This window comes from Dasypus novemcinctus, chromosome 8 (genome assembly GCF_030445035.2).
Source record: "Dasypus novemcinctus isolate mDasNov1 chromosome 8, mDasNov1.1.hap2, whole genome shotgun sequence".
Classification (NCBI taxonomy): domain Eukaryota; kingdom Metazoa; phylum Chordata; class Mammalia; order Cingulata; family Dasypodidae; genus Dasypus; species Dasypus novemcinctus.
This window is the reverse complement of record NC_080680.1, coordinates 93491300-93504330: the sequence shown is the minus strand read 5'-3', so window position 1 is coordinate 93504330 and position 13031 is coordinate 93491300. Positions and strand designations below refer to the sequence as shown.

The following is a 13031-nucleotide window of genomic DNA, read 5'->3' as shown; positions in this document are numbered from 1 at the left end:
TCCTTTCAAACCAACAGAACTTCCGTTTGATGGTCTAGAAACTAGTCCCATCATTCTGAGTATCAGGGATCATTACAAAGCATTGCTAAGGACAGAAAAGCAGGCTAAATACACACTAACTATAGACCACACTCAGAAACAGGTTGTTTTAATAAAATTTTGATACTAACTTAATTTCTTTTCACAATAGACAGTTCACATAATAACTCAGGTAAATGAGAATTGATTCTGGGTTCCTCATATAATGTTTAACCGTGATAATTGGAAGAAAAATATAATTGGTTGATCATCTGAAATTATTCATGTGTCCAAAGTGTGCTTTTCAGGGACCAACTCAGAATCCGATATTTTCGGGGGGTGGGCGGAACTCAGTTTTCCTTTTATCAAGTAAATTGTATGTTATCATCTTACCAATACTCTAGTAGTGAACCTTTTCAAAAAGGAACTCAAATTATTCATATTTCTATCAGAAGGAAAAGGTAGCCTCATAGCAGTATCACAATTGCAGGAAGTTTTATTGTCTGTTTGGTTTTGGTTTGGAGTTTGGTTTTTTGTTTGTCACACCAACAAAATGCCTAATTTGTACCAGTTACTGTATTAGACAGTTTAATACATATTATCTCTCTAATTTACAAAGCAACCTGCCAGATAGATGTAAGTTCCATTTAACTAATGGGCAAACTATAATCCAATTTAAATAATTTCCCAAAATCAAACCATTAGACAGTGACAGAAGAAATCTGAACACAGGTCTGTTTTTATTATGAATTATCCAAGGAGATTCTTAATGACATTTTTATAATATAGATAGCAATTCATCAGCATCTATTTTCTTCTCAAACAGGCTTCATGAAAGCAGAAAATTCTGATGCCTAAGAATGCATTAAAAGTAAGAAAATTATCTAAATCAAGCAAGTTATTAAAGTTTCCTGCTGGTCAAAGCAAGCTCATAGTGATTTAATGAGTAAAGCTTTCCTTTTCTAATGTGAAAGCCTTTGAGAAGACTGCATGGTTGCAATGTAACATGAAAAAGGAAATGCAAAATGTATTGAGAAATAATTCCAAAGTTCAAATGCTAGAATACAATTTCTAAAGGTTAAAAAAAAAGTCTTCTAAATATTTAAAGCATACTGTCTAGTTTGGCTTACAGAACTTATATACTATAATCTCTACAAAGACTAGCACAGTGCTGAGCCTAAGGTGAGTGCTCAAAAAAGGTGATTCAACTTTCACATCTTACTTAAAGTTAGATATACAATCACAACGTTTCAGTCATGTAAACCACTGGGGAAATCAGTCTTATGTGGCAGTTTTCAAGGAAGTTATAGATCTACATTGTTAAGCAATGAAACTTGATCTTAATCTTTTTGGCTGTAAATCTTTTTCAACTATATTATATACATCTCATTCATTGCTTTACTGAAAAGAATATATTGAATATAACATTACTTGAAGCTGAAATGGACATCTGTTTTTTCCCGGTCAGGATCTATTCTCCCTTATTCTGATTATAGCACCAGATTTTTCTCTGAAGATCTACCCTCCCTTAGGCTCAGGCTATGTGATCCAGGGCACTAAACAGCTCTCCCCACAATTTCCATCTCAGCATCACCCACCTAGAGTCATGGTGATTGGTTCTATTGTAGATGGATCTATTACAATCACCCTGGGACTATGGTTCCTTTTACTTAAAGAACCACTCAGTTTCCATTGGTTTGCAAACAGGTAGTATATAAACATGGAGTTGTTAGAAGTCATGTCTGCCATCATATAGGGGGCACTTCCTCAGAAATGAACCCATCACAGAAGACAGAGAATCAAGAGATAAAGTTATGACAAGTTTCTAAAACCACAAGTAGAACAAGTTATCCAGTGAAGTCCAAAGTCAGTTTTACCATTGGACTGCTCGGTGTTTAAAGCCAATAAATTCCTTTCATGCAAACCAGATTTGGGTGGGTTTTTGCCTCTGGCAACAAAGAGAACACTGACTAATATACAATGACTTAACACCATCAATGTAATCAGTAACTCTGTGAGCAACATAATAAAGAGTAATCCTCAGAGCATAACAGAGCATGTAGGGCATAAACTGAGGCCATTTCTACGAATAAAGGACCTAAACTGTAATGTATGTCCTTTGAAAAATCTACTTTGGCTAGTTATTTTTACTTAACTGTTTTCAGCTATGTTAGATTGATAACAGTTGCTAGATAGCAGAGTTCTCTAAGATAGGAACTCTTGCTCAAGTCAAAATAAAGTAGTAATATAAAATAACAACAGTGCTCACTTATTAAGAACTGTCTGTGTCCCATGCACTGTGCATTCTCACTTAATCCCTTCAACCTCATGTAGAAGGTACTATTAATGACTCTATTTTATATTTGGGATTGGCATTTTGATGGAATAAAAAGAAAAAGGGAGAAAACCTCCCTGCTCTCACGTATTTTATAGTTTAGTTGGTCAATAAATTCCTGGCCTATTTAGAAGGTCAAAGACCTAACATTATGAACCACAGATACAGGAAGAAGAACCACAAACTCATGACTAACAAAAATTGTGAAACTCTCCTATATCAAAATTTATACCCAGATGGCCTTAGATTGCACACTGCAAAAAGAGAAAGAAATCTGGAATATGCTTCAAATAACTAAGAAGCATTAATTAAGAAAAGAAAATATATAGCTCACCTTCTGCTACTTAAGAACAAAATTCAAACTCATTCTATATAACCAATGTAGAGCACCAGCATAGTATATTTAAAAAAAGCACAAGCTACAAGCAAATATATTCAATTAACATAAAATTCAAAATGTGTTAATGGTGGAGGAAAGCAATCTTAGAGAGGTAAAAAGGGGAGCTTCATTTAAGTTGAATGGTGGGGACCAACATTTTTACTTATTCTTTAAACTGTACCTCTCTATATATTAATACCCACATACACATGCAAATATTCTATAATTTGTGCAGTAGTTTTCATAAATTTCTTTTAAAAACACAGACTAGAGTTCAAATGCCAATTCTGTACTTCAGAGGAGTCACTTCCTATCTCTCAGCTTCAATCGTTCAAATACTTACTGAGGGCCTACCATATGCCAGGTAATAGTCTATCCAATGAAATATATAGGTACAAGCAAGACGTGCTTTCTGACTTCATGGAGTTCTATTTTTCTTACCTATATAACTGGGATAATATCTCTTACTTCATTAGGTGATGGGCAAAAGCTTTATTAGAATGAGTTCTCACTAGGCTCACCTCTAGTTTAAAGAAATAATCTTTATTATCACATTCTTAAGAAAATACACAAGGCACATTATAATTCTTAAAGCTACACCTGACTTTTTAAAACCAGCTCGAAAAGTACAGTGAGATGAGGTCCTATACTTCTATTCCAAACAAGATTTTTTCTGACTGGCTTGTCAAGTATTTAAAATGAGGATAAATTATAATGATTTTTAAATAATTCATGTCTGTTGTGTGAGTGGTAATTTGTCTCTACTACACTAAAGAATCAGGGCCAATACCTTAATATGCCATAAAATGGATCCACTTTCACTAAAAAATTCCAAGGGAAGAAAAATAAAGAAAAGCTAAAGTAATAGTATCAAATCATTTAAAAAAAAAAAAAACCCTACAAGGAATACTTATGTTGTTCATGAATGGAAAACATCCCACCCTTGGTTTTCTGAACAAGCCTGATTTATCTTACCTTTATTAACATTATCTCATTTATCTAAGCCACTACATGTGCAAGTAATATTTGCCAGATATTTTTTGGAAGCTACCACAGAAATAAAATTAAAATCCTGGTTCTGCAACTTGGTGATTGTCCAACCTAGGGCAAGTAGCACAGCATGAAGGAATTGAGTCTTTCAATTCCTTGAAGTCCCTCAAAAATAAAATCTACCTGAGAAGGTTGTGTTGCAAGTCACCGGGACTCAATAAAGTTAGCTATTTTATTATTCTTCTTCAAGCTTGCTGTGATTTATTATCCTTATTGTTACTGAAAAGGAGTAAAATTATATAAGTTTCATTGTTAGTACCCCTTGAGAATATTTTAATCTGGAGTAAAACTTGACTCTCCCCCATACCCACACCAATAGTACTTCTAAAGAAACAGCAGTAAATAGTTAACTTATATAAAAAAAGAAGAAGGGCTGATATTTTAAATGTCTAATAATGTGGAACATCCACTGTGACCACAGATTCACACAAAGCAACTAGACCACAATTACAGTCCTATAAAATGAAAGCTAAAGTTCAGAATAACAAATCTGGCTCTCAATATGTTAAGTCAGCAAAGGTTCAGTTTCTTCATGATACTGCTAATAGAAATGTGGGCAGAAACGAAGAGAGATTTTAGGCAAGAATTTTTTTTTAAGGGTTTACAGCTTAACACACAGGTAGGTGGAAAATGCAGCTAACCAAAGCACCATATTTTAAGCATTTCTTTCACAGAATTTTCACAACAGCTTCTCTAGTTGACTGGCCCATCATTTTTAAAAGCAGCCATTGGTATAAACATTAAATAGGCTGGGAGGGGTGCTGACATAAGACAGAAGCTGGTCTGCTGAGCAGCCCTGAAGAACCTGATGCTGCCACTCTCCCAGTGCTAAGCATCTGGCCAAGAAGAATGCCCACAGGAGGCTCAGAGATGCTAGCTGTAATAAGACCCTTGTGTTTGAAATGAATTCCAGAGTTTTAAGAATGGCCAACACCATCTGATCACAGTACCTCACAGGCTGATCCCTCCTGCAAGAACACCCTCTTCTGAGGTGTTCAGCCAGACAAGCTAAATTCAGTTTCAGGAGCTTTCAACAAGTTTAGACGACAATCTTGGTTTTCTGGACCCCTATAAAAAGGTGGGTTCTTGAACACAAATACACAAAGTACACAAAATTGGAAGTGGCAAAAAAAAAAAAAAAAAAAAAAAAGCCCCAAAGAATAATGATCAAAATCTATTAAAAATGATCCAACTTTTTTTAAAGGATTAAAATCAAATACCTAAATGGCAAGCTTTATACACAAAGATATTCATTGGCATTACTTACAACAGAATACTGGAAACAATCTAAAGATCCAAATATAAGTATGGCACATACACATGATGTAATAATTCATAGAAACTAAAATGATTTTTACAAAATTACATTCTGGAAAAAAGTTTAATAAATTGGTAGGAAACACGGAAAATTCACACATAACACTAGGAATCTGGAAAAAAAGTTTATGCATTTTATTTACACATACACACAATTACAAGGAAGTATGCCAAAAAATTAACAGTAGTTATTACTGAGTGGTGATTTTTCTCTTCTTTGTAATTTTTAAAAAATTTGTAAATTCTATACATATCCAAGAACTGCTTTTAATATCAGAAATTTAAAGATGAATTAAAAAAACACACATCAGGATAATCTGTTCATAGATAAACAATGAGAAAACTTCTAGCATCTTTCTAAAAAATATATCAATGAGAACATTCTGCAATATAAGAAAAACCATAAGAATGAAACTCCACAGAAGTTTATAGAACAAAATGTATACTGAATCCTCCAATTAAGGACCAGTAAAGTAGTTTTCAGTGCTTTTTAACCCACCTTCCCACAGCAGGGAATTAATCCCTCTAGGGGAATGCAAACAAACTTCAAAGAGAAGATTATGCCCAGACTCTAGTACTGTACAATGTAAGGTTTATACCTAAGTTTGCTCAGATACTTTGCACAGATCAGAGATGCATATCCAAGGAACAAAGACTAATGTTAAGGCAGATTCTTTGCAATCATCTAAAAAGACAAAAATAATGCATTAAATAACATGAGAAATATACAAATATAATAAATTTTAATTAAAAACAAAAAAGATTGTAGAAGCAGACAAAAGGTCTGCTAAGGTAACATCAAATATTAAGTGACAGCTTATTCACTGGTAACAGCAAACAGGAAAACTTAAAAACTCCCAAAGACAGTAACCAGCACCATGAGTTTAGTTTGTATGCCCAAATTTTATATGCACAATCTTTAGAAGGTTTTCCATTCAGGTGACATAGGTCTAACTAGAACAGACAGATCACATGTCCCTTTCATGGATATCACTGAAGGACGCTCTTCAAAGCACAGAACACATGAGGGATAGTTTACAATACATGTACTCATTAGTTCAGAAATTTAAAAATATAGATGGAAAAAAAGAACTGTCTTTGAAGTTTAGTAATATTTCTTACTGACCTACATACCTATACCTCTCTCATATCTGTCATCTTTTTATGCCTAGGTAATTTTCTAAGTATAATTTGAAATACCTGAGTATTTTATAAAATATGTTTTAAATTGGGGAATAATACATCTTCATAATTCAATTTTATTTAGTTTCCCAATTTTTAAAAATCATGGACGAGAAATCAAATATAGGGTTAACTTTTCTAGATATTAAGCATGTAATAGAAAACTAACATATTTGTTAAAGACCTAAATGTGAAAGGAAAAACCATAAATCTCTTAGAAGAAAATACAGGAAAATATCTTTATAACTCTAGGGTAGAAAAATATTGATAAATTGTACTATATTAAAAATCAAGACAGCATAAAGAGAATTAAGGTCAAACTGTAGAGTGGGAGAATAAATTTGTAATCAGAGAATTGATATCCAGAATATATAAGGAATTCCTTATAAACCAGTAAGAAAAAGGTAGAAAACTCAATTTAAAAAATAAGCAAGAGACTTGAACACACACTTCATAAAAGAGGACTTTCAAGAGGCCAATAAGCCTAGAAGAGGTGCTCAATCTCATTGGTCATCAAGAAATTACAAATTAAAACAAAGAGATGCTACCACACCACCATCAGGTATACAAAATCAACAAATCTAATTGTACTAAGGCTGAAGTTGTAGAACAATAAAGACTACCAAACACTGCTGGTAGGTGTATAGATTGGCACAATCAATTGTGAAAAATAATTTAGCATATGCCGGTATTCCAGTATGGTATATATCCTATGGAAATGCATGCTTACATGCACCAGGATTCATCTAGAAGAAAGCCATAATAGCATTGCTAATAATAGTCAAAAATTGCAAACAAACTCACAAATGTCATCAACAGTAGAATGGATAAACTATGATGTAATCCTATAATGTTTTACACAGCAATAAAATGAATGTGTTGCAGTTACAGGCTATACGAGGACTCTTACAATCTTGGGCATAAAAGCAGCAAAACTATATTCAGAATAATTCTATTTCTATAGAGTTCAGAAACAGACAAAACTAAATTATATTTTTTCAAGGAGGTGTGTATAAATGTATATATGGCAAAACCAAAGCAAAGAAAATGATTATCACTATCATTTCTCTGGAGAAAGAGAAGGAGAAACCTCTGGAGTGCTGGCCAAACCCATCTCTGATATTTGTAGGGCCTAAGCAAGAGTTCAAAGAGAGGCCCACATACCATATGTCTGAATATTTAAATACTTAAAAGTTATAAAACAAGATACACTATTAAATAAAATACAATCTATGCTATTTTGACAAATATACCTTTATAACCATCTAGAAGGTCAGATTTACATTGAAAATTCTTAAATTCCTCAGAGTTCCATAGGAAGGTAATGGTGCTGAGAAAACCAACCACCCTTAGGAAGACTGACCCCAAAGAAGAGGCTTATACAGGCTCTGGAAAAAGATTCTGGGCCATCCAAACAAGGAATTCTAAGATCCTGGATACTGGAAGCCTAGTCTAGAGTGGAAGGGTTCAGGGTCCTGATGGGCACAGACACCTGGCCCAATGCAAAGAGGCGCAGTGAAAGGGGGGCCAAAGCAGAGCCCTGTGTAACACAGGGCCAGGGCAGGGGCCCCTCATGTCAGCACCAGTCTTCCCTGATAACCAGGCAATCTTATATTTCCTGGGTAACATGGATACTCACTTCATAAACTGTTAAAATGTACACATAAGTTTTATGCCTTATATTATGGTAGAACTATGCTTACTGATATGATGCACTAAGAATACAACATCCCTTTTAAAATACTCCTGCCTAAAATGCATAACCGTAATCTAGTCATAAGGATACAATTAGACAAATCCAAATACAGAGGCTTTCTACAAAAGCACAGACCCAAATTCTTCAAAAAAAAGCAAAGAAAGGCTGCAAAATTATTCCATATTGAAAGAAACTAAAGAGACATGAAAACAAAATGAAATGCATGATAATGGATTACAATCTAGATCAGAGGGAGAAATGCTATAGCACTTATGTAACATTATTGGGACAGTAGATTAAATTTCAATATGGACAACTGACATATTATCAATGTTAACTTTTTGATTTTGATAATTGTACTATGGTTATATAAGAGAGGTATACCCTGAAGTACTTGGAGGTGAAGGGTCATAATGTCTGCAACTTACTCTCAAATGATTCAACAAAAAGAATATGGATATACATATAGAATGATAAAGCAAATATGGCAAAATAACAATAGTTGTTGAATCTAGGGGAAAGGCATATGCACTGGACTATTCTTGTAACTTTTATCTTTTAAGATATTTTCATAATAAAAATTTTTAAAAAAAGGGTTAAACAAGAATATAAGTTGTCTATGCAAAGAGGAGCTAGATGGCAGGAATATGGGGTAAAATAAAGACTTTCATTTCATTTTTACTTTGTTCATTCTTCTGTCTCATTTGTGCCTTTCAAATTTTGTTCATGTTAAAATGATGCATTTAACTTTGGGGGAAAAGAAGCCTAGAGCATTAGAAGGGAAAAACATTAGCAACTGTAGAAATAAGATCATCTTTTTGTCCTTAAAATTATTTGTCAAATCACATCTGTCATAAATGGTCACTCTGTGAAGTCATCCCACAGAGGTGCTTCTACATGTACACACCTGGTAACATACACTTCCTTTCCAAACCAATGTTAAATTTGCTGATTATCAAAATCAGAAAATTTAACATTAATAATATGGATGTTGGCTTTGTAATTCTAGAATGACCATAAATTTGTAATACATCTCATAGCCTTCATTCGACAGATAATCCAGGAGGCTGAGCATACACAGTGAAATCAATTTTGCTACTGAGGGAAATTCATTTATTTAACAAATACTGAGTGAACAGTGTGCGAAGCCCTGGAGAAAACATGGGACACTATGTACAACTTGGTTGCTGCTCTCAAGAAGGCAATTTAAATAAAGACATTACCCAAAAAAAAAAAAGGCAATTTAGCACAGTAAAGAGAAATTGCACCAAAAACCCTGCTATCCCACACAGTAGCTACAAGATCTTGGTAACTTATTTAACCTAACTAAGAATCTATTTTCTCATAAGTATATTGGAATGCCACCCGACTATCTTTTTAAGGGTTGTATGTAAGGATTGACAATATATATGTCAAGCACATAGGATAATAGAACAGGTACTCAATAAAAGGTAGCTACTTTTATGATTATTACAATAATGAGAGAGGAAGCATGCCCATGCTGTATAGTCAATTAAGGACAGAAATACCATGGAATCATGATTGGGCCAAGTTTCTACCCAAGCAGATTCACTTTCCCTAAACACCAAATAATACCTGCAGATGTTTTGTGGTGGAGACCAAGAGTTGCTCTCTAACATACACTCTGCAAAATGCATCATTTTCTTAGCCACCAAGAAAAGGAACACTAGGTCACAAGGTTATTTTTCTCACTAACCAAGATAGATTTCAGGTTGAGAACTGATATACTCAGACACCCTAACCTTACCTAAGACCCTGTTGTCCAAATAAAAACGTCAAAATTAGTCCAAAAGCTAAAGCCAGGTGTTCTGTTCAATTAATTTCCAACCTTCTTAACAAAAGAACCTAAGACTTACTAAATCAAGTCCATTTCAAACATCTCTTTTCAATTTAGTGGCAGAGAGTTCCCTTTATGTTTCTGTATCCTACAACCTAATTCTAAGCCTTCCTCATTAACAAGGTAACAATATTTCACACTATTGGTGACTTACAGATATCTGTGCAAGATGCAAACCAAGACCAATAGTCACAATGAGTAAAGCCATACTTCAAGCCTGTTGTGGCAGTGACTCAATTTAAATTGTTCAAATTGCTAGTTTCCATTCTTCCTAGGATGATGTGGGTACAAATAAAAGGGGAAAGGACTCAAACATAATTAAAGATAAGTAACAATTTTAAATCTTCACATATACTCCCATGTGCATGTCTATCTCACATAAGTAAACATATCAGATCAGAATCAAACATGCAAGTACCTGAAAGAGTGCCACCTGTCCCAGGATGGGCCACTTCAACATACACTTCAAATGTGGTATCTGGATTTTGCCTAGAAAAGAAACAAAGTCATGATTACTGGCAAGGATAGAGGCAGCATGGTATAGAACATGTGGGCCATGGTACAAGGCAGACCTTGACTAACATCATTAGCTCCACAATTTAATAGCTATAGAACTTTGGACAAGTTACTCAGCTTGCCACATCTTCCCCCAAGCTACACCTTTCTAATCTATGAAATGAGACCACCTACCCAGAAGAATAATTTTGAAACTTAAAGAAACTAAACCAAAATTGCCTAGGCACCATGTCTGGCACACGAAGGCTAGCCATTACTATGATATTACAGGTGTAATGTTTCAAGTTTCCACAGCTGATTTCCAAAGCCATAGGTGAAATTTTGAGGAAACTCAGACCAAGGCAACACCAGCACAAAGGAGCCGTCCTCCCACTATTCTAAGATAAAACAGTCATATGACAAAATAAATTTGCTTATTTACAGGTTTTAAAGACAAAACGTGGGGAGCAATATCCTCTCTCTCTGGCTATTGAGAAAACAGGATGCTATATAAATGTCAGACACTTTTCCTGCATAGGAGGATCCATCTATATGAATGGTAAGTGTATGAATGTTAATTATTATATTCATGTATTTATGTCATAAATATTTCATAATAAGTTTTTTAAAAGATCACAGCATTGACCAAATGTTAATAGTTGTTACTTCTGAGTGATGAGAACATCAGCATTATATTATCTTGGTATATGCTCTTTTTTCTTTAATTCTAAAACTACAATAAAACACTATTTCCAAATTAAACAAAAACCAGGCAGCAGATGAAAATGTTGTACTTTCAAATGTTTATAATTGAATTCTATTTTAAATCTAGCAATAAAGGTCAAATAAGATCTGAGTTAATTTAAATCACATAAATACCTTGAATTTTCCCAGTAGATTCTACTTTTCCAAGAAATTGTATCTCATTTATCTTTTTTCATCCTCATAATAATTCTGTAAGGTAGGCAGACCAGGCATTACCCTCACCAGATAGGTGAGGAACCTGAAGGAAAGAGGGTCTAAGTGGTTTACCTGTGGTCTCACAGCTAACTAAAAACATGCAGTACCAGAATTCACTCCTTCTGGTTCTCAAATTCTGTATTTCATAAACTCTAAAAAAGATGATTTTTTTTTCACATTTTAACATCTCTTACAATTTATATCTTACAATTCTAATCATTAGCATATCTTATTAGTAACATAAAAAAATAGTGCATCTTATAATCAGTGCGTCTTAGATGTAACAAAATATGCTAATACTACCTATTTCCTTCTGAGTACAAAGAAAATTTATGTTTTGTGATTCTGGGATCTATTTATTTCTCTAGTGAAAGATCATCATTTCTTCACTGAAAAGAAACTTGGGCTTTTGCTTTAAGCAGAGAAATGAGTTGGCTGCTCTAAAATTCAAGGTATTTAAATATACTGGGTAAAACACAGTTTTAAAAAATCAGACACTAAATTCAGAGCATCTTAAAAGAAATACAACAAAGTAAACTGAAACTTCAAAACGGCCTTTAAAAAAACTTTTTTTTTTTTTTTGCTCTTTTTCCCTACAAGAGGGAACAAAATTACATACCACTTTAGCATGTTTGGCCAGCAAACATTTGTGGAAAATACATTTAAATAACAGAAAATACCATGTATAACATGGAAATGTTCCTCTTGTTCAAATGATCTCAAAGTAGAAGGTTTGATGAAAGAAAGGCAGGTTGGTTCTCATTCGTAAATAAAAGGTTCTATAATCTGAGAAGCATCAGGAAGCTTAGCTCTGAAACCTAAAAATACCTTTCTGATTTTACAACTGGCTGAATTTCACCTCAAAATGTCATTTCTCTGGATCAAGGCAACAGTTTTCAAAATGTGCTCACAAGACTCTAGGACTCCATGGAGGGTCTTCAGAGCGTTCACACATTTTTCACTCCAACTTCCACTTTTAAATGTGTTTTTGCCCATGTGAAAGAGTAAAATAAACATCATAAACATGCAAAGGTATTTTATACCAAATTTAAAACACTAGAGCACCACTAGGTTAAGGCATTTTTGTAGAGATCCGCGATTTCTAAATGACTGTCCTAAGATTGTCTCTCCTCATTACCTCTGCTGCTTCTCTTCCCCTTCTCTCTTCAACACACTTCAAGCAGGCTTCTGAACCCACCACACAACTAACACAGCTTGCCAAGGTTACCAATGACCTCCAAATTGCTAACATGCTGACACGGTCAATTCTCAGGGCTTGTGTTACTCAACCTCAGCATTTCTGGACACACTGGATTAACTTTCCCTCCTTTTGAAATACTTTCTTCACTTGCCTTCCAGGACATCACTCTCTCTTGTTTCTCCTCCTCCCTTACTGGCTGCTCCTTGGCTGGTTCCTTCTCATTGTAAAGTTCTCTTACCCTCAAATTTAGTCCTGGACCTCTTTATCTACACTCATTCCTTAGATGATCTCATTCAATCGCTTGGCTTTAATTACTATGTAAATGCTGACAAGCCTCAAATTCATATCTCCAACCTGACTTCTTCCCTGGCTCTGGAATGCTCTATCCAACTGCCTAGTCAACACCCCACTTGGATATCTAAGAAGCATGTCAAATTTAATATTGTGCTTTTGGTTCTCAAACTTGTATTTCCTGAGATCTATCAATTATTCAGTCTAAAAAAACTTAGTTTCATCCTTTTTTCTCTCTCTCCTTTATTT

The 13031-nt window shown here is 34.3% G+C and overlaps 1 protein-coding gene across 5 annotated transcripts in view; it reads right to left on the bottom strand.

Annotated features, from left to right (window-relative positions):
* The window catches only part of DENND1A (DENN domain containing 1A), a 615092-nt gene that overhangs the window by 555675 nt on the left and 46386 nt on the right, over positions 1-13031 (bottom strand). For 3 of the 5 annotated variants that reach the window (XM_058302406.2, XM_058302408.2, XM_058302405.2), the window contains exon 2: positions 10254-10324. In XM_058302406.2, coding sequence (XP_058158389.1) covers positions 10254-10324 — 71 coding nt within the window. Of the gene's footprint in view, positions 1-10253; positions 10325-12201; positions 12365-13031 lie in introns of those variants that run through there. The other 2 variants (XM_071217007.1, XM_071217008.1) reach the window with 2 other exon arrangements.